At 44.6% G+C, this 24,539-nt stretch overlaps 1 protein-coding gene across 1 annotated transcript in view; it reads right to left on the bottom strand.

Annotated features, from left to right (window-relative positions):
• Positions 1-7,227: 7,227 nt before the first annotated feature.
• The window catches only part of AKAP10 (A-kinase anchoring protein 10), a 41,206-nt gene continuing 23,894 nt past the window's right edge, over positions 7,228-24,539 (bottom strand). The window contains exons 8-15 of the mRNA XM_052657829.1: positions 24,201-24,337; positions 22,298-22,442; positions 20,519-20,692; positions 17,260-17,369; positions 14,815-14,897; positions 12,128-12,180; positions 11,401-11,496; positions 7,228-8,387 (exon numbers count right to left, since the gene is read on the bottom strand). Of these exons, the coding sequence (XP_052513789.1) occupies positions 8,382-8,387; positions 11,401-11,496; positions 12,128-12,180; positions 14,815-14,897; positions 17,260-17,369; positions 20,519-20,692; positions 22,298-22,442; positions 24,201-24,337 (804 nt within the window). The 3' untranslated portion in view covers positions 7,228-8,381. The remainder of the gene's footprint in view (positions 8,388-11,400; positions 11,497-12,127; positions 12,181-14,814; positions 14,898-17,259; positions 17,370-20,518; positions 20,693-22,297; positions 22,443-24,200; positions 24,338-24,539) is intronic.

Here is a 24,539-nt window from a genome sequence, read left to right as displayed (position 1 = left end):
ATGAACTGTCCCTGAATCTGACGCCTTGACCCTGGAGGGGCTCACAAGACCAAGTTCGGTGACCTCCCAGGGGACAGGCAGCAAGGTCGACAGCTCCCCAGCCCCTGCCTGCTAACACCCCCGACTGCCCACCCACTGCACTGGGCTGACTTCGCCTGTGTCTTGGGCTTTCCCTCAGGTTTTGCTGATCTCTGCTCTTCTGCTCTGAGAGCCCGTGCACAGTCTTGGTTCTTGCAGCCCTTGGTTCTGCTTCTTGCTTCCTTTGAGGAAGGCCCCCAGCCTCCCCAGGCTTCCTTCTCTGAGAGGCTGACCCACCAGCCGTGCTGCTGACCTCAGACAGGCCGCAGGCTGGGCCCCCAGAGGCAGAGGAGGTGGCTTGGGGCCCTGGGGTCAGGACAGGACGTTCACTTCCTTTCGTGCTGGTTGAAGACCTCAGCTCAGCAGTTCTCCCCACGGTGGGGAGAGGAGGAGGAAGGCTTATTTCCCAGGGCTGGCTCCACTATAAACAAACCCTGTGATTAGAGTCGCCTCGAAGGAGGAATTGGGCCTGCACACAAAGCCCTGGGTCTGCACTGTGAGGGCAGCCTTGGGAAGGAGAGGATTAAAGCAGGTCTGTCCTCGTAATAAAGCAAAGAATTCAACGTTCCACCCTTCTCTTCATCACCCAAACCTTCCGATTGCACTGCCAGACATTTCCCAAGCCAGTGAACACTCTCTGCCACCACCTGGTGCTGAAGAACCATTATATCCATTTCTACAGAAGACACAGAGGTCCAGGGAGGCAAGGGAAAGGCTGACGACCCACAGCAAGGGTGCAGCACCAAGTGGAATGGAAGCTGTATGTGTTAGTGGCATAGTTGTGTCTGACTCTTTGCAACCCCACGGACTGTAGCCCGCCAAGTCTTCCCTGTCCATGGGATTCTCTAGGCAAGAGTACCAGAGTGGGTTGCCATCCCCTTCTCTGGGGGAATCTTCTCGATCCAGGTCTTCCTTTCATGCAAACAGCACAGTGCAAGTAAGCTCTGATTTCCTGTGTGTGGCTTCCTCCACTGGCCTGAGGGTGGACCATTGGGGCAGTTCTCAGACTTTCTCATCTCACAACCCTTGATAGCCTATCTGTGGGTCTCACTTCAAACCAGTCTTTCACCTACTCATGGTTTGGTGAATCACGCATCAGTCATTTGGACAATATTTGTTCATTGGATTATGCAGATCTTCCAAATATGACAAATTTCATCATACAGTATATTTTTGAATCACATTTATAAGTTAGAGCTCATCAGAAATGTCTTTCAGGATGGGAAGCTATCAAGGCCACCATGGTGCATATCAGTTTTCCAAATTTTGCTTTAAGTCGAATTTCATCCTAGGCAATAAATACTGACAGTGTTTTCTTCTCAAAGGGACAGACAGGCTCACTTCCTTCATTTTCATGAAAGAAAATGTCTTTGTAAGACCCAAGCCTGAGTAGCACGTTTGTCAGGCGTGCCCTCATGGGGGTCCACATGATGGCCAGGGGCAGAGCCTCTCCTAAGCCAAGTCGCCCCTCGATGTAGAGGGCTTCCTGGGTCCTCCCATGATGTCCCACATGACATTAAAAATACGCACTTAAGGGTCGAGATTTAATAAAATTAATAATTGTTACTTCTTCAGAACTTTCCTGGGGGTCCAATGGTGAAGACCTTGAGCTTCCAATGCAGGGGGCACAGGTTTGATCCTTAGTCTGGAAACTAAGATCCTGCATGCTGAGTGTTGTAGCCAAAAAATTAAAAAATAATCATTACCGCTTCATTCTTACAGGAAACTGGCTCTTTTAATGGGAAGTGCATGGCGGGAAAGAATACAAGGACCTCCAGCACAGTGTCCAGATTCCTGCTAAGGGGCCACGATCACTTTTGCATAGTCAATACAAATATTCACACAGTGAAAAAGACAGTTCACATCTCAGTGTTATTATGAAGATGGTTCTAACCGTGCAGATCTTCTGAAAGGGTCTCAGGACACTGGGCCCCTTGGGAGCTGCTGGACCTGTATGAGTGAAAGCCTGTTGTGGGAACAGGTAGGGAGGTTTCTGACTCAAAGGCGTGGGAAGCCTTGGTTCTGATCCTGGGCAGACAGTGCCCAGGAAGGCCATGAGCTGGGCCTGGTTCATTTAAAGCAAATTTTTTCTTTTTTTTCCTCCAGCATCTCCCAGGCCATGATCCCCAACTTCAGAATCAGGCCTTCCCTAGGAAGAGCTCACTGACATTGGGTCGGGCAGAAAGACCCTGACCCACTCGAGTTGGATGCTGTATGAGGATGTGCTCAGTGGGGATAAGAGGACTCAGGTGGACTGGATATCAGGGAGGGTCTTGGAGGAGACTGGAGGAGTGAGACTCCAAAGTGGAAGGACTTCCCTGGGAACAGTGGTGGGGAGGTTGTCTGCAGAGCCCATGGAGGAACAGCGTGGAGTTGAAGGTCAAGGGTTGCAAGATCTAATAGGTCACCCAGGGCTTTCAATGCTAAATACGATCATGAATCATATGTGATCCTACATTGAAGGCAAATCTCGATTTTTATAAAGGAAAAAAAAATTTTTTTAAATTAAGGTATCAGTTTAAATCTTTTGGAATGTTGAAACAGTCAGATGTCTAGTTATAACACCTAATTTATTTAGTTACATGTGCATATTTAAAATAACAGTATATACAAGAATACATTAGTACAAAATATTGCTTTTTCCCCCCATCTCACATTTCAAGTAACAACTTTATTCCCACTCTTCATGTGCACCTTGGACACTGAAGTCTTCATCCCCATAGAGCCGTGGTTTCTGGAGGCACTCCTCCTAGGTTATCTGAGATGCAGCGTAAGACATATGTCTGACACTGGCCTTGGGAAGCCTGACCAATCCAGCGTCAGGACAGTCCTCTCCAGCCCTCACTTGTCATGTCGTTCAGGCTTATGAACCTTAGAACAAAACCACTTGCTTAATGCTTCTGAACTTGCTCTTTGAAGCTGGTTTACAAAACCCACCACTAGTGACAAGGAGGGAACCCCCACCGCCCCCCCCCCCAACCATTCATACCCTTCCCACACCCTTCCTTTAACCCATTCCCATGGGAGGGCCTGGTTTGAGGCTGTTTGGGACTGAAATGTGAGGGGAAACCTGAGGTAGAGCAGTTGTAGGAGATGACAGCCTGATTGTAGGGGTGATTGGAAAGTAGTTCTTGGGGACAGGGCCAAAGAGTCCCAGGTGGGGTCAGCATCCCAGGTGCCCTTGGCTTGGACAGCCATCTAATGCTGATAAGGGATTTATGCACTTGAGTGAGTGAGTAACGGGTCTCAAGTTACACTTCTGAGTAGTGTGGGCACTTTCGATCACAGGGCATGAAAACATTAATTTCCCAATTTACAGGAAAGCTTCTGAGATTCTCAGCAGCAGCAATTGGGAATTCGCTAAAATGCAAAATCTCAGCACCCTCCCCTCCCCTGGCTCCCCCCCCACCACATACATTAACCCAGAAATTCTGGGGTGGGTCGGGGGAGGGGAAGCAATCGATTGAACACGTTTTCTAGGGGGCCCTGACACACGTGAAGTGTAAGGTCATGGCTTTCAGGTAATGGGCGGATATCTTGAATGGCTGCCTGGACTTGACTTGCGGCTCTGGAGGGGCCGGCTTTCCTCCGAAGCCTGTCTCCCTGTTTATAACAAGAAAAAGGTGCGTGCTTAGAGGAGTATTGCATGGATTCCATGGGAGAGCACCTGGCACGGGGCGTTCCCAGTGCTGGTTAGTATGAAACCATCTCTAGAGCGGACCTCACAAGAGGCTGACCACCTCGGGGTCAGCCCAACAGTGAGTGAGACTTGCCAAGATCGGGGTTTTCACATCACTTTTGTAGTAACTTTACACTAGGATCCTCATTTCTTGTTTATAAGGTTCACATCTCCCAGAGGTCTGCAGAGAGCCCCATGGGGCTGAGGCTGCTCCTAGGTCTACCTCAACAGGGCCTAGCCTGAGGGACCCGAGGGGTCATGGTGCCCAGCCCCTTGCTGTTAGCCAGGTGCTCAACACTTGAGAAACAATGGCGATGAGGGAACAGAGTTGCACACAGACAGCCCTCTGGGGGCTGGGAAGGGGGTTCAAAGGTGGGGGGGTAAGGTCATGAACCCTGGTGACCTCTGCCAGGGCTCTGGGAGGAAGCAGGGTTAAATCATTGGCTCAAAGGGCCGTCCTGGCCTAAAACCCCAGCACCTGCTTCAAATGCGCATCTCACCTGTCTCTTTGTTGGAGTGGAAGCTCCAGTGGCCCAGAGGGTTTCACCCTACTCTGTGTCCCTGCACTGTCAACACTTCGCAGGCATTAAAGTACTTCTGCGTGGGTGACCAGCAGCTGTCGTTAAAAAAACAAAAGGCTCTTTGCCAAGATGAGGGGCCCATGGGCTCAGGGCGGAGCTACACCTGATCTGGAGGCCCAGCTCCCACTGGCCCACAAGGTGCCGGCATGTGGGTTCGCACTGGGATGGAGGGAGAGGTCAGCTCAGGTCATTTTGGAGTGACCCATTTTGGAGTGAGCTGGAAAGCCACTCATCATGGACCTGGGTGTCAGGAAACACCACTACCACAACCCTCACTAGCTCCTTGGCAAATGCCAGTTCCCTCTGGCTGAACGCAAGCCACTCTTTCCTGGCACCTGCCCACCTACCGCTGGGGCCCAGTTGCTCTGCCTGGGCTCATGAGCAACCCCCAGGAGCCAGCTGAGGAGAGCCCCGAGGCTGCGCTGCCATGCCCAGGCTGGTTTGCCAGCCACAGGCTGGGTGGAGGGAGCGGATGAGGAGACACACGGTGGCGTGAAGCTGAAGGCAGAAGAGGTCCAACCCTGAGTGACAGCCATCAGGCGGGCTTCCCTCCATGCACAGGGACATCCTCTAGGCCTTTGCTCTCAAGGATCCCTCAACACCCTGCCAGCCATTTCCTTGCCCCCTCACCCAACTCTGTGCAGGACGCAGCTCCCTACTCTGAGCCCAAGCAGAGGCCTCCTCAGCAGACGGCCCCGTAGGGCAGCCATTCAGTCGGGCTCCTAAGCTGTAACCCTGAACATCTGTTGGAATTAACCCCCACGTCCAGGTCCAACCAAAGGCCAGACTCTGTGCCCAGTACCAAGTGGTCAGCACTCTCAAATTCAGTGATAATCACTACCCTCCCTCATTTGAAGCTTGTATTAGCTACTGACTAAATGGGCATTATTTTATGCCCTCTATTTCTCGGTTTTACTGTCCATTGGTGCCAAAGAGGAAATGGAGTTTATCTTTCTTAAGGATGTTTGGGAAGTGTCCAAAGACCCTAGTGTAGGTGACCGTCCCACAACAGGCAAAGCCCTGCCCTTTTCAGGCCAGAGTAGCTTCTCCCTGAAAAAATGAGGGAGTGTCTTTTAGTTCTGTGAGGTTAGGATTCCACTTTAAGAGAATACACAAAATGACCAAGAAAGGTTTGCTGAAGAAAAATTCCCCAGAATTTAGTGGTATTTTGCAAACACGCTGAGCACACACAATCCTTAGTGATTAGAGCTATCTGGTAGTAGTTTAGTCAAGGTCCTTTTGGTTGTGCCTAAGAAAAACTCACTTCAGATTGATTTTTAAAAAGCCAAAATGCATTCTAAGGATACCCGAGGGATTGGCGCAGTCCATGGCAAGGAAGCAGGAAACCTTCACTGGGCTGCTGGCTGCAAGGCAGCCGCTCTCTCCCACGTGCTCTCACATCTGTTTTCTGCTTGTCCACATGGCGCTGGCTCAGCGTTCCTGACTCATAAGTGCCCTGTGTGCACTGTCACTCCAGACAGAGACTGGGACTTCTCCTTCCCCTTGAAAACTTTTAGGATAAAGCATTTTCCTGGGCCTCTTTGGATCAGGAGAAGATCAACCCTGGTCCAATAAACTGGTGTGTGGGGAAGGGGAGGCGAGCAGTCATTGTATACAAACACGGCCCCACAACAGTGTCCTGAAAGAGGTGCCCAGGGTATCAGCAAGTTGCTTAGCTGTCAGTACTTAAATACAACAACAAAAACAAAGACGTCTGTACTTATCTGTTCCAAGTGACTTTCCCCTCCAAATTCTTACTGAACTAGCCAGAGCTTCAGAAATATAAATACACTTTGTAATGTTCTACTGAATAGACACCCAAGCAGAAGAGGTTAAAACAGCTGCTCCGTTTTGCTGCTCTCACTGGGCTTGGCTGATGCTTTTTATTTTCATCACATCTTACACGAGTGATGAAGATGCATCTGATCATAAAAGGTACCCTCTTTCATAATGTCTTTTTTCTTTTTAACAATGTGTATGGGTGTCAGCATGACATTAAAGCTGGGTGTTCAGGGAAGCCTGCTTCATGGGCACGCTGTACACAGCCTGGCTCTCAAGGCCAGACAACTCCTCCCATTCTGAGGAGCAGGAGCCGTGAGAGACAGAGCTTCAGGACACACTTCGTTTCTGTGTCCTACAGCAGGCGGGGCAGGAAAAGCCAGCCGGTCTCCAGCCTGCTATCTTTCTCTTTATAAGGCCCTCACAGCTACCAACATCCCTACTGAGAAAGCACAGCACACACAGGTATAAGACTGGACAGCATCTTAATGGAAAGCACGCATGTCAACAGCCTAGACCCTGACAGACATTGTTATTCCAAAACATGCAGAGGCGGCATGTCACCCAAAACCACAGTTTATTCTATGAACTGTATATTGCTTTTCTGTTATTTAAAGACTGAAGCAAAGTGACATGGATGGAAGTATTCTGTTAAAAGAACAAAGTGAGTCAATCACAGCACAAGCAACTAATAATACTCGGGTCTATGCCACACGCTCCAAACACAGGGCTGAGTCCAGCAGTGGCTCTGTTCTGGGTTCTTGTAAAGCAAATGGAAATACTGGGAAGAGAATCAACACATTTCAATAGAGGAGCCATAAGTGTCCTGAAAGCAGAAAGTTGACACAATTTTAAATATAATTCATATATATATATATATTTTAAAATCAAACACAATTAAATAGAATATGGTTTAAGTACATGAACACTTGGCTTTAGAAGAATAACAGAGGTGGTACACAGTACCAAAACCCACACACAGCCTTTCTGCTTCATCTGTTGATGAAATGGCGTGCCTCTTGCACAGTCAGGTATTGCAGTGGAAGGAACTCTATTCAAGACTTTCTCAAGGACAGAGGTGATTAATAATTATATATTTATATGTATATATATATATATATGTTTTGTTTTTTTTTTGCAAAGTCTGAGCAAAAGCAGTAACACCTAAGAGAATGTTCTTCCCCCAACAGTCTGGGTGGCGAGGCCGTGCTGGCAGCGCCCGCCATGGAGTGTGCTTACCACCAGGGTGGCTCCACCGAGGGCAGTGTGGCCCAGACCGAGGCCAATGGAGTGGAACTGCAGCGAGGGGCCTCTCATGACCATGGACGAAGGAGAAAGGCCATGAGCTGAACACTGCCAGCGCAGCAAAGATGGGCGGCGGGGGTCAGAGATGAGGGCCTTTCTCCCCCACCCTTGCCTGCCCACACCCCTGCCCGCCACTTGCTTTAAAAAAGTGTACAACTGGGAACAAACATTTGTTCAAGGAACCACAGGGGAAAACTGGAGTGACGGTTGTTGCAAATTCCTTTCCTTGTGTGCTGTGAGGGGAGGGACGTCTCCAGAGCACAGAAGTTGGAGGAGCAGGGCCTGATGCTCACAGTGCAGAGGGTGGCCCCTCCAGCAGAGGAGCTGATTTACGTGTATTGCATCCCAGGAGCAATTAAAATGTGAAAACGGCAAACTGCCACCAAAGGGAAGGACAATGTTCACCACAACTTGACCCATGACCTCTCAGCTTCCTTCCAGATGAACAGCTCTGTGCAGGCCCTATTCCCGGGAAGGAAAGCCATCTGCCGGCACTGTGCTGCCTGGCTGGGGCCAGGCCGACTCACCTGTTTGTGTAGGAGATGGAGCAAAGCACCCCAGGCACCTGCCTCATGATGCTGCTGGGGTGGGAGACCGCCACAGCGGTGCATCAAACACCAGCTCCATGCCCACCCGCCTCCCATGGCACCTGGCCCTGCAGATCCCTGTGGGCTAAATTCCTCTGTGGATGGGTTATTGCCATTGGAAAACGATTAATCTCTAGTAGTGTAAACAGTGCCCTTTGGTCTCTCTGACTGTCACTGTGCGATCATCTGGGTAGCAGGGCATCTACGAGCCGCTCTCCATGGTGGAAGTCTGGGATTGTCTACCCTTCTTTCCTGGGAACGACAGTGAGAAGAAATACAGTGCTGTTTTCATTGGCTGTGGTGAGGAATCCAACCAAAGGAAAAAAGTTTTCTTATTTTCCAAAAGCAGATTTCCTTGATCTCAGGTCTGAGTCATATCTGAAAAAAGGAAGGAAAAGACAAAGGTAAGGTACATTTCTACAACCAGGGACACACTACTGTCACAAGGAAGAAGGGGACGCAGCGCTGACTGAGTGCCTCCCGCATACCAGGTACTGTGTACCACCTCAGGACCCTACTACAATCACCTCCATTTACAGCAGAGCCAATGGAAGGCTGAAGATGCCAAGTGGCCCACCCGAAGGTGATGTGATGAGGACTGACAACCAGACTTGCTTTTTTATCTTTCCATCTAGGTAATAGATATTAGAATGAAATATCTACTTTTTGACAAATAATTCTGTTTCTAGGAATTAACTCCACAGCACACTCTTAAGAGGGGACAAAGACTTTCATACACTGTTCATTAAAGCATTGTTTTCTGACAGGGAACAATCCCAGACAACCAAATGACCATCTGCTGGGGATTCACGAGATGGAGACAGAGCCATAACAGAATTCTCCAGAGCTTCTAGCAAGAAAACAGAGACTTGTGATATTCTGGCTGCCTGAGACCGAGCTTCTGCAGCTGAGTCCACCTTCTCACTGCACCGACAAGGAAACAAACATCACAGAAGACATGGTCCTTACTAACTGTGAGATGGAAAATATACACACGAAATGAGTCAGTAATGCTGTGGGTTTAAATGCCCAAGTGCTTTCTACAGACAAATGCAGGGCAGCTGATTCAAAGCAGGGAGATATCCACACGGGTGAAGGAGAAGCTGGGACCTCGTCTGTGGGGGCAGGACTTTCACATTCACACACTCATGGACTGAGAATTACAGGGGATCTCAGGAGATCTTCTTGTCCAACGTCTCTGATCTGCTGATAAGGAAATGAAGGGACCAGAAAGAAGCAACTCGCACAAGGTCACACATACTGACCGAGAATGGACAGTGCTAGGTCTGCTGGCCCAGTGCTTTGACCACACGGATACCCTGCAGGACCGTCATCTCGGCCAACCAAAGAGAAGACCAAGTAAGGTTAAAAGCAAAGTATACCTGCATATCTTAGACATGAAAAGCACACATGGTAATAAAATCTGAACACACAACAATGAAAAGCCTTAAGTTGAAAATCTGCTTTCCAAAATGGTTCTAAAGAACAGTTTCACACTGTGGAATATTTGATCATCAACATGGTAATGGGGGATCACAGAAACAACCATCTTGCACTTCTTTCTACACCTTTATCTTGCTCTTTGCTATTTTGGGTTTGACTAAGCCGGTGAAGATAAATATAGGTACAAATTATCACCCTTACACAGAAAAGAGGACAGAGTCTGCAAAAGTGAACAGAGCTTTGGTCCGAATCAGCTCAGTGAAAAGTTCAAAGTTACAACAAGCTCTATTAACGACAGTTCTTAGAGTAAAAAGCTGGCAAGGAATGGGGTAATGTTGGATCCACATCTCAATTCCTGCCCCCAAACTATGGAGGGTCACAGGGGACATCACGTGAATAGAGGTAGCTTGGGTTCCTAACTCCTGCTAACGTGGGCAACGTGGAGCAGTTTAACGCCATCATCAGGAGTCTGAGCAGAAGTTCTCCTGTCGTGTGAAGTCCTCCTGAGTCAACTCAGGTTACAGAATGCAAAGCTAGAAGAACACTGGGAGTCTTTTCTTGAAGAAAACACCAGGGGGCTAAGCGGCTCTCTCCAACTTGCTGGGTTATCTGTGAGGCTCTTGCAGGGACAGCTGGTGAAGCTACAGAAAGACAGAGTATTTGGTTGAGGCAAGTCAGAATCTCCTAAGGATTACTGTTGGTGACCTCCAGGTAAAGATGGGCAGAGAGATCACACCCATTCTATTCACACCTTCCTAAAACAGTGCCAAAGTGTAAAACCAAATTCACATGAATGGGAAAAGTGAGAGAAGAGGCAACAGCAGTAAAGTGCAAGGAAATGGATGCATATACATGACTGAGCAGACCCCCTCCCTCCAAAGTAACTGATACTCACTTTTATTTCCTTCTTTCTGCTTTCTCTGGGTTTCATTTATTCATTTTCTAGTTTAAGACAGAAGACTGACTTTTCCTCATCTAATATCAATATTTAATGCTACAAATCTGCCTATAAGAATGGCTTCAGCAGTACCACACAAGCATGGCCATCCCCCAGGAATGGTGAGGCACTGTTTCCAGGGCCCCTGCAGATACCAACAAGCCGAGAATGCTTGAGCCCCTGACACAGTGTGGGGCGTAGTATTTCCATATAACCCACATACCTCATCCTGAGGACCTAAAATCACCTCTCGCTTACTTATAATTACCTAATACAATGTAAATACCACGTAAAAAGTTGCCGGACACAGCAAATCAAGTTCTGCTTTTTGGAGCTTTCTGGAAAATGTTTTTTTAAAAATATATTTTTGATTCATGGTTGACTGAACCATGGATGTGAACCTTCAGATGTGGAGGCCATGAACAGGGAGGGCAGATTCCACTATGCTGTATTTTCAGCCCAAAGCATTTTCTAATTTCCCTTTGGATTTCTTTATCAGCTACTCCTAGCCCCAGGTTCCAGGAACTGTCCAGTCTACTGATTTCTAGCAGTTCTTTCCTACAATGGGCATTTTTACCCTACTGTGTAGAGACCAGTACTTGGCCAAGGCCTTGTAAATATCTTTGGAGCCTCTTTTCTGTGCAGGCCTTTCTTTTTCCAATACCCTGTCCTATGAGTTCCAGTCACCTTGGGCTCTCTGAACTTCAATTTCTGACTCTTCAACTCAGTTAAGGCAATGAACTTGCTAGGCTTCCTCCTCCCTGCACACTGAAAACTACTCTGGGGAAGTGAACCAGGTATCACCTCAGTGTTACCCTTCTTGCAGGGGCTACAGCTGTCTACTGCCCGTTGCCTAGTATCTGGAAATAGTTGTTTCATTCAGTTTGCCAGTTTTCCGACTGTCTATCATGAGAGGACAATTCCTAAAGGCAGGAGCAGAAGTTCCCCTATGTCCTGCACGCTTGTGTCTAGGTCTAATTCTCTTTCGTTTCATGCGGGCTGGGTCCTTACCTTTGTGGACTTCTCTAACGGCTGATCACACTGGGCCTGCTGCATCACATCACTGACTATCATCTTAGCAATCTTCCAAGCTAGCTCCTCCTGGGCCTAAAAAAGTAATTGAATTGTTGAAAACAGTTATTTGCTAGAAGAATCAACAAACATTATTAGTGCTCTAAACACAACTGCATATACATATCATTTCTACGTATTTGGAAAGAAGCACATTCCTATGTATCAAAGGACCCAGGCCACCCTCTGGTTTTGGTATGTTTACATATGATTCACTGGCCCCCCAGAGTCAGCTACAGGCTAGCCAACAGCATGACTAGTTTCATGTTATATGGTCAAAATCAAACACTTTTCTTCTTCCACTCTCGTCTTTCAATGTACCTAACTATCCAAAAAAGCAAACCTCTATTTCTGAAAGTATACCTGACAGTGAGGAAGGAAACGTTTGAGTTCTGCTGTGGCACTGATCGCTGATGCCTGCTGACTGATAGGAACCTGACTGCTTGACTGTTTTCCGTGGTCACAGTCTCTGGACCGAGGACCACCGCCTCCAAGTAACTGTGAGATCTTGGAAGGGCCACCCCTTCCTGTCACCTCTGAGACAAGGAAACAGTAAGGTGCCATGCTGCTTAAGCAAGGAACTAAGGAGAGAGAAAGCCTGAAACCTTACTTAGAATAAGTGCCCCTGATAAGACAGAAATCTTTTTACACTAAAAGCAGAATTTACCTCATCAGTATTTCCTTGCACCCATTTCTTCATAGCTTGAGAGAACATGGATCCTAGTAAACAAAGCCAAAGTTGAATGTAGACCTCATGCATAATTTTGCATTAAAAAAGATTATTAAAAGCCATTTCCCAGTTTTTAAAAGATAAACTTCTAAGATTTTTTAAAAATCATTTGCTTTTGGCTGTGCTGGGCCTTCGCTGCTGCATGGGCTATTCTCTAGTTGCAGCGAGTGGGGGCTACTCGCTAGCTGTAGTGCTTGGGCTTCTCACTGTGGCGGCTTCTCTTGTTGCAGAGCGCAGGGTCTAGGATATGCATACTTCAGTGGTTATAGCACGTGGGCTCAATAGCTGTGGCTCCTGGGCTCCAGAGCACAGGCTCAGCAGTTGTGGCACATGGGCTCAGTTGCTCCGTGGCACATGGGGGTCTTCCCAAACCAGGGATCAAACCCACATCTCCCACATTGGCAGGCAGATTCTTTACCACTGAGCTACCAAGGAAGCCCCAAAAGATATTTTTTTAAAAAAGATATATATATATATATATATATATATAATTTTTTACAACCTCACTCCCAAATTAAGGCATATAACCATTAACAAAAACTGATTATATTGTTTCCATAAGAGAATATTTAACTTGCAAATATTATGGCTTGAAAAAACTTTGAAAAGCAGTTTTAGAGCTTGAGGTTTTTCTTTTGTTCTCCTCACTTGATGAAAGAAACTATCAATCAGTGTTAAAATTTGCAGTAAACATTCAAAGACCAAATAAAACCAGGACCAGGATCTGGCCTTGAGGGCAGAATCTAGCGATACATCAGGAGGTACAATCCACTGACAGGTGGATGGACATAAATCTTTCAGACCAGCTCCTCTACTAAAGGGTTTCCAGTGCAGATGCCGCTGCTACATGTTGGATCTCGGGTCTGCAAATTCGCTGGTAAGATCAGCATTTTAAACAGCCAGGCTCTGTCCAGGCTGTAACAACTTCCCAGGAGACACACGGCCTCTTCACACATCTGTACTTAAAACGCTGAGGCACCACCGAGGAAGGAGGCTAGCCTCTATTTCCGTGAGTTAAACACACAGCTTATCCTTTCATGAATACAAACAGGCTCACATTCTAACTCTGCCTTAAACCAAGTGGCTGGCAGACTGTTTCTCAGGCAAGATCCTGATTAGTTCAATGACTGGGGTAGTCTATAGTAAACTGTAGTATTCATGAAAAATACAAAACCTGGACCCTTTCCCCTTAATAATTTGTATTACTAGCCAGAAGTCGAAATACTGGTCTTGTTAAACTTTATGGCCAGGCAGAGTCAATATTTCATGGCCACAACATTACATGTTCTGCCTAAAGTCTCAAATGGCTGTTGAACCCACTGAATTTCTTGGCGCTCAACTCTTTCTCCAGGCTATTGACAGCCTCTACTTGCTAAAGTGTCCCCCTCTTCTTCTAGCAGGGCCTCCCCCGCTCCATAGGAGCTTCTTCAGGATCCCGTTGTTCCCTCAGCACTTTCTCTGGGGTATCTCATCCCCTCCTTGGCTTCAACTTCCTTCAAAATGCAAATAACTCAAAAATTTGTTCTTGGGTGTCATACCAATACTTAACTTAAAAATTGTCCTAAGACATTTCAAACTTAACTTGCTCCAAATCGAGCTCTTCTCTCATATACTCTTTTTTTTGTAGCCTTCATCTCAGACATTAATTTAATCCTCCATTGAAAATCAACATCATAACGTTTTATCTAGAGAACCCATGTTAAAACCTCATCTGCCGTCCTCATTTACTCTCCCCGTGAATCTGTAAGCAAATTCCACGGTGGATGTAGTCTCCTGAATTTCCTCTGTAAGTGTTATAAGTCTGACCTAATTCCTGCTACCACTACGTACCCCAAAATCCTCTTCTACCTACATTACTAGTGAATCCTACTCACTGAGTAGCCTCTCTGACACCAGACTCTTCCCAACTGCACTTTATTCCCAGACTATGGCAGAAATCTCTATGCACTCTGCTTAGAAATCCCTGCGGCCCAGAAGACAGGACCACAGCCTTCCTAAGAAACACACAAGGGCATTCACAGGGCACACACAGCTCCATTTCCCTCCAGTGCACCACCACTGCAGAGACTGTCCACTCACAACATCCCTTACAATTCCTTCTTGTGACACTTTCTCCTAGATGGTGTGAAGTGACTATTAAAATTACCTTGCTTGACCCAAAAGTAAAGTTCCCGTATTTTCAGAAGCTTCTGAGATACAGCCGCCTTAAAATGTGGCCCTTCCTTCTGTGCTCTATCATCAGAGCTTTAAAATCCAAAATATAACTACAGGTTGGCAAATGACAAACACTCTCTGCAGCTGCCCTCAGCAAGGAGAGGAAAGGAGAGGAAGCAAAGCTGAACTGCAAACAACTGCTGTCAGCATGGTATTCTGAGCCATTGTTTCATGCAGATGTGCCTTCTGTAATGGGAAAGCAAGTTCAGTAACTTCTGATTCAGAGATAGAGACTGTGTGGAGACGTGATTACACCAAGCCCTTGGACTCACTGCTGACTATAAACACAAGGTTAAAGACATGATAGCTATTTTGTAAAATAAACAGTTTAAATCTTCAACAACCCTTCACTTACAGGCAATGACTAATGTGAGTAAAGGCGTGATACAATGTATAAAAACACCACAAACCTTTTGATTTCTTTACGTCAGGTTCAGGCTCAGATTCTCGGATGAACTGACCCAAGTCACTAACTCTTCCAAATGTCATCTTCCTAAATAAAGAACACATATTGTGTGAAAAGAACACAAGTCTAACAATCTATTTGAAATTAAGAAAAAAAAGTTGAATTTAAGCATCTTATCTAGATCTAGAAAATGAGAAATACAATTTATACCTATCTATTTTACTCAGAATGGGACTTATCTCAAAAAGAATTGTCCCCCACAAAAAGCAAACTTTCTCTAACCCATTAATACCAAAACCCAGTTAATACCAAGAACCCATTAATACCAATAACCATCAATGCCAAATAGTAACATAACACACTGTGAAATACTTAGCAACAGTTATGAGCTATAATTAACATTATTTATGGAATAGCACAACACAGTTAAGATGAGGTAAATATGTGTAGACTAACATAGAAAAATCTCCAAACTCACTATGAATGAAAGCACAAGACAGAATGGAGTGTAATTTCAATCACATAAACATAAGCCAACAAAAATATACACCATAACGTAACAGTAATTATCCTGAGAAGGAAGGGGAGAAAATAGGCACTGGTTTGTAATCAAAGAGCACAGTAGCCTTATTTGTAAATTTCATTTTTGGAAGAAGAGATCAATATATTTGTATTAATTAAACTTATTTAAAAGAAGAAAATTTTGTAATGCCTATATATTATTTCACCTCAGGTAAAGCGGATTTTATTCTAGAAACAGCCTTCCTAATAAGTCAGTTAATATATGGGTGCCAATACACCAACTGCTACAGATTTGTTTGCCTTTAGAAAACTTTCAGGAAGATGCTAGAACCACTAAACTAAAACAAACACTAAAATCTATCTCTAAAGATAGAGGAAAAAAATCATTATTTCACTCACACGAGAAGGCAATGGCACCCCACTCCAGTACTCTTGCCTGGAAAATCCCATGGACGGAGGAGCCTGGTAGGCTGCAGTCCATGGGGTCACTAAGAGTCAGACATGACTGAGCGACTTCCCTTTCACTTTACACTTTCACGCACTGGAGAAGGAAATGGCAACCCACTCGTGTTCTTGCCTGGAGAATCCCAGGGACAGGGGAGCCTGGTGGGCTTCCGTCTATGGGGTCACACAGAGTCGGACACGACTGAAGCAACTTAGCAGCAGCAGCGGCATACATATATTTAATTTACAAATTTAAATTTTATAAATTAGCATGTATTTATTTTACATACAAGAAAAACTATAGAAATTAAACATCTTGCAATTGACAGTCTTTCTTAAGGTCTGAAATAAATGAACCAATCACTCCTTAAGAATAAATAGCATCTTTGGGAATTAACTCATTTAGCATTATTGTCTACCATCTCCTGAAAGAAGAAATAAAGATTACTATAATACTGACACAGCTAAAGACTGAGTAGCCAAAATAACCTTCTATTTACTTCAAAGTATTTTCTGGACTCCTTGGTCTCCCAGATATCACTTTACTTTCTGGTAACAGCAATTAAGCATGCTGAAATCCCCTTTCATGGTACTGCCAGGACTCGGGTGGGGTAATCATGCATGCCTTTACACATGTTTCTGTGTTTTCAAGCCATCTTCAGGGAAGAGGAAGTGATATTATGATTTGATCTGTGGTAAAGACTGAGAAGTGCTGTATCACTGCCTTTCTGTTTCAGGATAAAATAAACAACCAAGTTAACTGCAATCATTCTATTCCATTTCCCCAAATACAGCTGGTTCCCCATATCTGCAGGCTCCAGATCTAGACTCAATCAACGACTGACTGAAAAACAGCACTGACATTCTGTTAGATATTATAAGTAATCAAGAGACGATTTATACAGGTTTAAAATACCAGGCCATTTGATACAAGGCACTCGAGCATCCTCAGATTCTGGTACCTGAGGGGATCCTGCAATCCCCTGCAGTTACCGACAGCCAACGGTACTAGTTATATAGTCCATGATAAATGCTTCAGCATCTTCGTAGTTTAAAACAGAGACTTCAAAATAGCTAACATATGAATCAAATGAAACGCGGACAAGACAGCCTAGCACACATCATGTAAACATGACATGCATCAGTGTCATACGCAGCGGAGGAATACGGATGGCAATGGAATCCACTGAGCGCTCACTGCTATCAGGCAACGTTTTCAATGCTTTTCACGTACTGTCTCATTTAACCCCCTCACCAACCCAACGAAGCAGGACTCATTCTTGTTTCACGGATGAAAAACTGGAGAGCGTTAGGCAACTTGCCATCAGCAGTTGAGCCAAGACTAAACCCAGGAAGTCACTCCTGAGCCTTCGCCCTCAATCGCACTCTACTGCACTACATGTAAAAGGGAAGGGCATAGATGAGACAGTGGAAACAATTTTTACATTTTAAATTAAAAAAATTTTTTTAAAAAGAAGCTTACCCTGCATATGTCCGCTGATACAAAGATTCTGGATCCAGACTTGCAGCGTCCACAATTATCGCTTCATCAAAATTTTTCAGAATCTTAACACTGGCTTTTTTCACACTGGACTACAATAGAAATTGTGAAATTAGTGTATGTTATTCAGGAGTCCAGTCAATCCTGGGTTTGGAATGACAGATCTATACAAAATCTTCAGTGTTTGAAACACACACACTTTCCACTCAACCCCGTCACAAATGAGATGCTTAAAAGCAATGATCCTGAGACTCAAACGTAAGTGCAGGAGGGAAGCCCAATACTGACACACATGACACGTGCACCCATAGGCCACATGTGCTCTCCCTAAGGAATCGAGTTCCAGCAACTGAGCTTATGTTCCCAACTGTGTAAAACTCCCTTCTTCCATGCAGATGTATCTTGGCTGATAAATGTAAAGCCCGACTTTCACAGGATCAGCATGAACGCTTTTGATTCTTAGTGTGGCCATGTGACAAAACAGAAGATGGAGGAAACTTGCTAAGATGAATAGTATTTTACCTCCCACTCCTCATACCCACAAAGAAAACAAGTAAGAATTGGTACTTCTATGAAATAGAGGCATGGGTTGACCCAGTGACTCCACTCCTAAAATTCAATCATAAATAATTTATACAAAATGACTTATACACAAGATTATTTGTTGCAGCATTGTTAAAAGTAACAACACATAGGAATACCTTTAACATCAATGACTAAAACACAGGTTAAATTAAAAAGAAATACATAAAGTAACTGACCAAACACTTAGAGAACACTCTACAGCAAAGATGCTCATTGTTACCACTTCTGTTCAACACTGTACTGCAATTTCTAGCCAGAGCAGTTAGGTAAGAAAAGGAATAAAAGACATCCAAAATTGATAAGAAATAAAAACTATTTCTATTTGCAGATGACATGATCTTAGATAGAAAACCCTAAAGAATCCACAAGAAAACTATTTAGAGCTAACAAATGAATTTAGTAAAGTTGAAGGTACAAGATAAACACACAAAAAGCAGTAATATTTCTACACATGTGGTGAAGAATCAGAAAAATAAATTAAGGAAACAATTTCTAACAGCATCAAAGACAATAAACTATGTAGGAATAACCCGACTCAAGGAGGTGTAAAAAGTGTACACTTAAAACTACGAAACACTGCTGAAAGAAATAAAAGACGGCATAAATAAATGGAATGGTATTCCGTGTTCATGGACTGTAAGACTCAATACTGTGAAGATGGCAACACTTCCTAAAGGAACCTTCACAGATTCAATGTAATTCTGACCAGAAATGTTAAAGCTGATCCTAAAATTCACATGAAACTACAAGGAACCAGAACAGCCAAATCAATCTTGCAAATGAAAAAAATGCAAAGTCAGAGGACACACACACACACACAGTTCCTGATTTGGAAGCTGTCAAAACCTATAAACCGTAGTAATCACAACAACGCAGCACAGTCTATGTATAGACACAGATGATGGAGTTGAGCCCAGAGTCCGGGAGTAAACCCATATTTTTGTTGTTTGTTGTTTAGTCATGCGCCTAAGGTCAAATGATTTTCAACAAGGGTGCCAGGACCATTCAATGGTGAAAGAGGAGTTTTTTCAATAAACAGTGCTGGGACAACTAGATATTCACATTCAAAAGAATAAACTTGAATCCTACTTCACATAATATATAAAACTAACTCAAAATGGATCAAAGGCCCAAAACTCTCAGAAGAAAACAGGTGGGCATGAGGGGTGGCCATTTACTGGACACGAGGTTTCCATCTGATATGATGAGCAAGTCGTGGTGATGGCAACACAAGACTGCAAATATACTGATGTCACAGAGCCATATACTTTATAATGGTTAAATTCATGCTAAAGGAGTTTTTCCGCAATAAAAAAATTGCATTTCCAAACACACTGAACAAGCTGAATATGAGATTGAGAAAACAATTACATATATAAAAGCATTAAGAAAAATAAAACATCCTAGAAATAAATTTAAGACAAGAAACATAGAACTATACTTGAAAACAACAAAATATAAGATGGCAATCCTCACCAAATTGATCTGTGGAGTTAAAGTCCTCCTTCCCTATCAGAATCCTGACTAGCTTCTTCGTAGACATTGACAAGCTGATCCTAAAATTCATATGGAATTGCAAGAGATCTCAAACCATCAAAACAATCTTGAGAAAGAAGAACTAAGTTGGAGGACTCTACTCCTGATTTCAAAACTTATTACAAAGGAACAGTAATCAAGACTGAGTTAAACAGTCATCATTTGACCCAGCCATCCTACTCCTAGGTATGTACACCAGAGAAATGAAAATATACATCCACACAAAAACTGTACAGCAGCGTGACTTATAACAGCCAAAACAATAACCCCGACGTCCACAAGCTGAGGAGTGAACAAAATGTGGTGTGTCTATATGATGGAGTGTCACTTGGCCATAAGAAGAACAAAGTTCTAATACATGCTAAAAACACAGATGAACCTCGAAAAAAGAAACCAGTCACACAGACAACATATCACAAGGTTCCACTTGTATGAGACATCTGGAACAGGCAAATCTAGAGAGACAGAAAGTCAACTAGCAGTCACCTAGGGCTGGAGGAACCAGGACTTGGAGGGTGAGAGTTAAAGGGTACAGGCCTCCTTTCTTGGGTGAAAAAATGTTCTATAACTGATTGTGGTGAGAGTTAAGCAACGCTATAAATGTACTACAAAACCACTGAATTATACAGTGTAAATGGATAAACTGTACGGTATGTGAAGTATACCTCAATAAGGTTGTACAGAAAAAAGAAAGAAAAGAGGAGGACAGTGGCAGGAAGGGGACAAGAGTGTCTGACAACCTGGTAAGGTGTTCTCTTTCTTGACCTAGATGCTGGTCACATGGGTTAGGTTTGCTTATCTAAATTCTTCGACCTCTACATGATTATTAAATGTAGACTTTTCTGTAACATATTATTATACTTCAACCAAGAATGTAAAAGTACTTTTTATGGTTAGCACCTAGCTAGACCTTTGTGTCTAAACAAAAACAGCATTCTACTGGGTTGGCCAAAAAGTTAATTCGGGTTTGTCAATCATCAGAAAGATTTTGGTTAGAATATCTAGTAAGTAGGCTAATTTTATCTTTCCTTGTTTCTTCCACAACCTAAAGCGTATAAATGGGGTCTGATGCTAGGATCTGAGTGAAAGGATCCTAATGGCTGGGCACACGGGTCACTACCTGAGAGGTGGAGCTGTCGGCAGCCCCAGGGTGGGAGTCGTCAGGAGGACCCATAGAGCCTGGAGCCGTCAGCGAGACACTCCCCGCCAGGAACTCGTCTCCTCGAACTGAGTGGATGAGATCGTTCAAGTATTTATAATACAGATTGCTGGACAAAAAGCCAGGCAAAAAGACCTGAAAGAGAAGATACTTTGTTAATGCTACCAGTCACCACTCCTGATCTTGCGTCTTGTTGTACTCCAAGTATTACCCCTTTGTACACAGTTTACACTATAACTAAAACTACAACATGTACAATTTATAGGCTCCCCCCGGAAAACTAGCCATGAAACTACTGAATCTGGACTTCTTAGTGACCAGGGAGCGAATGTAATTTGAAACTAGGCTTTTCTGGTTTGTTATAAATACTGAAGTCTTCGTGTATATGTTGATTTTGACTTCTGGACTGATTTCTTTAAAATAAATTACCAGGAGTGTGACTACTGAGTTCAACTCATGAAGACTTCAGCTTTGATAAATCGTAAGGATAATCACTAGCAGTATTATCAAGGCGTCTATTCTGACACAGGCTTTCCAACACTGGCATCTGTTTTTTCAAATCACCGTTAAATAAACATCTAATGTACACAGACGTTTTCGTTTGCATCTAAAAATTATTAATGACCCTAAGCTTCCATTATTATCACTGGGATTTCCTATTTTCAACTTTTCCTTTACAGTATTCAGCACAACTATAAATACTGATGTCTGTGTTTCACATACGCCTTCCTCCTAGACAGAGCTGCAGAAGGGTAGAAACCATGTTTTTTCTTCTGTTTACCCCTGTCACAACAACATCCAGCACAGAAATACTCAAAGTATTAGTGAAGAAGGCACACATTCTTCTCCCCATTTACCTACTTGATAGTACTGTACTCTGATATTCTGTTTTTCTCTTTTATTAACCAGAAAGTTTACCTTCTTTGTATGGTATAGATCTTGAACTTTCCCTCTAAGATTAGACAATGTTTATTTAATCATGAGAAAATGATCAGCCCTGGACAAGAGCTATCCAGTTTCCCAGCAGCTCCCTGCCACACTCCTGACACGCAGGTTTGAGGCGTGGTCATGCAGCAGTGTAATTAATCCCCTTCCACCTGATGCACGAGCCATACAGGAGAGGAACCACCTCATGGGCTTATCCTGGGCTCTGTGCCATGCCCAGTTAAAACTGCTCTAGTTCACCAGAGAATAACTGAGGCACAAGTTCCAACTCTTTATCAATAACAAGCAGCTATTAGCACTTACCTTGTAAGTGACAATGATACAAAAAACTATCTGTTCCAACCCTGTTAGAGGGTTTGGTGAAAAATTTGGATCACCCCTAAGCTAACTTTGCTCAGAACTATCAGTTATCTAAAAGCAATAATAACAGCAACAGTAATAACAGCAGTTAACATTCTTTAACGCTTACGATGTGTCAGGGGCTATGTTACTAGTAAGCACTCTACACGTCTTACCTCACTTTCATCCTCAAAACACTTCTGAGGTTAAGTACCTGTATGAGCCCCACCTCAGAGAGGAGGAAAATGGCACTGAAGGACTTTGGGAGCTGCCTGGGTCCCTCGGCCTATAGGGTTGAGATTAATACACACCAAGCCAGACTCAAAGCCTTTGCTCTTAATCAACATTGCACTGTTTCAGTTGTCCACTGTTGTGTTTGCTTTCCTCCACATTTCATTTTCTGACTTACACCAGGAAAAACTTCCTACAGTTTAACACTTCTGGGGTTTCGGTTACCTTCTCCATGGTTGTCCAGGCCTGACGTAATGGAGTTGTGAAACAGTTAGGGAGTGGCCCACCTTCCCGGCAGATGTTGGATTCAATTTCCAGTCGCACAACATCGTCAAATCCAAGAGGGTGTGTGGCCTGGAGGGAGAAGTACCTACAGCAGAAAGACGGCCAAAGTCAACCCATACCCCAGCAATCACAGCGCCTTCTGGCACCGACTCCAGAGACCCTCCTATGAGGCTCGTGCAGACCAAGGCCTACGGAGCTGGGTGGAGGGCAGCCCTGCAGCGACCTTTTCTCCCACCACCTCTGAGCATTCTGCGGCTTCCAGCTCCTCTTCACAACGCACATACAGAAAGGCTAATGAAACACGATATTAGAAAAAAAAAGAAAAGCGAAAGAGTAGGAATGGGTAAAGTCAAATTTGGCACAATGACCTGATAAAACAATAGTGCTGGTGGGCATCTTCATTTGAAGGCGGCTCCCCGTTTGGACACGGGACCCAGGGCAGACGGCATCCCCGCGAGGGGTGCACTGAGCTTCGCCAGGTCCTCACTGCTGCCACTCTTCTGTTCCAGCACAGAAAACCCCACTTTCTTGTTATCAGTATTTTCTTAACAAAAAGTGAGCTTCCTCCCACCTTGCAACAAGTAAGTTGGCAATTATTCCTCTATGCTTTGAATTGTGGGGCAACACATACCAAAAAAAATTTTTTTTGGCCACACTATGTGGCTTGCAGGGTCTTAGTTCTTAGACCTGGGCTTGAACCTAGGCCCCAGATTCAATCCTTGAAAGCACGGAATTCTAACCACTGGATTACGAGGGAACTACCCCGAATTTCTAAATGTACACATCTGCCATGTTACTGTCCATATAACAATGTTTCCTGTACAATATTTTCCCACAAACATATTATACTAAAATAAACACTGGACGAACATTAGAACCACATCCAAGTCCTGCCGCTAATCTGCCCTGTGACTTTGAGAAATTCACCACCTGTGTGGGCCCTGGTGTTCTCATCAGCAAACTGGGAAAGTCAGACCAGATCTTCTCCTGGGTATTCATCAGGATCACCACATGTTTTTACAGAGAAAGATTCCTGGGTCATACCTCAAACCCACCGAGTCAGAATGTCTTCCACCAGAGGGCAGGAAACCTAGTTTTGACAAGTTCCTAGGTGGCACGTGCACTGACATGAGCGTGAGCACGCTGGGCAAGCAGAAACCCCTGACCCAGATGCTCTCAGCCTCTGCCAGCCCTAAGGTCCCGCTGATTTTTTTCTTTACCCTCAAGCTGTCTTCTTAGCAAGTGCTTGTGGATACAAACATCACACTGCTTTTCTTCACAGAAGGAGAAAAGTTGGATGAAAATGAGGAGCGAACAGTTTCCAGTTCCATTCCCTGTCAGACTGTGCTGCCATCTCATCTTCCGGGAAAGCTAATGAAAAACTGCTCCCTGCTAAGCGGTCAGTCTGGCTGAGGAGCCACTGAGCCCTCTGCAATATATTCCCGTTGGTTTCATCTTCTTTCATATCCCAACCCAAGTTTTCAATCACCCAAAGCACCACTGAGTCTGCTCATGCCGGTGCCTCCTCCAAGAACATTCTTTCCCACCTTCTTCGGCGACAGAATCCAACTTACTCTTTGGGATGCCATCACATCTTCCTTCTGTGAAGCCCTCGGTGACCTCCACCATCACTGACCCTGCACGCCCCCCACACCCCCCGCATTCCCACCGGCAACTGGTGTTCTAGGAACCCCCACTCTGCACACACCAGTGAGCAGCTCCTCCGTGGCTCCCTGCAAGCTCCCTGATGGCAGAGACCCAGGTGACCCACCTTTATTACCCAAGAGCACATCAAATGCTCAGTATCTGCTAAGTGCCAAAGTCCTCCACCAACTAGACTCACTTGTCATATAAGATCATGGCGTCATTTTGCGCCTCCTGTCCGTCGTACTGCCCTTTTTTGGCAGCGAGCTGAGACTGGAAGTTGTCTGCTGCCAACCAGAACTGTAGGATATTCACTGCATCCTCTTTCTCCATGTACTGGGAAGTAAACATACAAAAGAGGAAAATCAGACTGAAAATCTGTAAACAAATTTCTCTCACCATCTCTCATCTATATATATAAGCATCAACTATTGAAATATAGGACATTGAGAGAAGAAATCCCCGCAAAACCACCCACTCCCCAAAGAGATCCACTTGCTCAATTAATGCCAGTCAGCAACTTACAGTCATTTGAGAT

The sequence above is a fragment of the Budorcas taxicolor genome, chromosome 19 (genome assembly GCF_023091745.1).
Source record: "Budorcas taxicolor isolate Tak-1 chromosome 19, Takin1.1, whole genome shotgun sequence".
Taxonomy (NCBI): domain Eukaryota; kingdom Metazoa; phylum Chordata; class Mammalia; order Artiodactyla; family Bovidae; genus Budorcas; species Budorcas taxicolor.
This window is presented reverse-complemented; position numbering and strand designations above follow the sequence as displayed.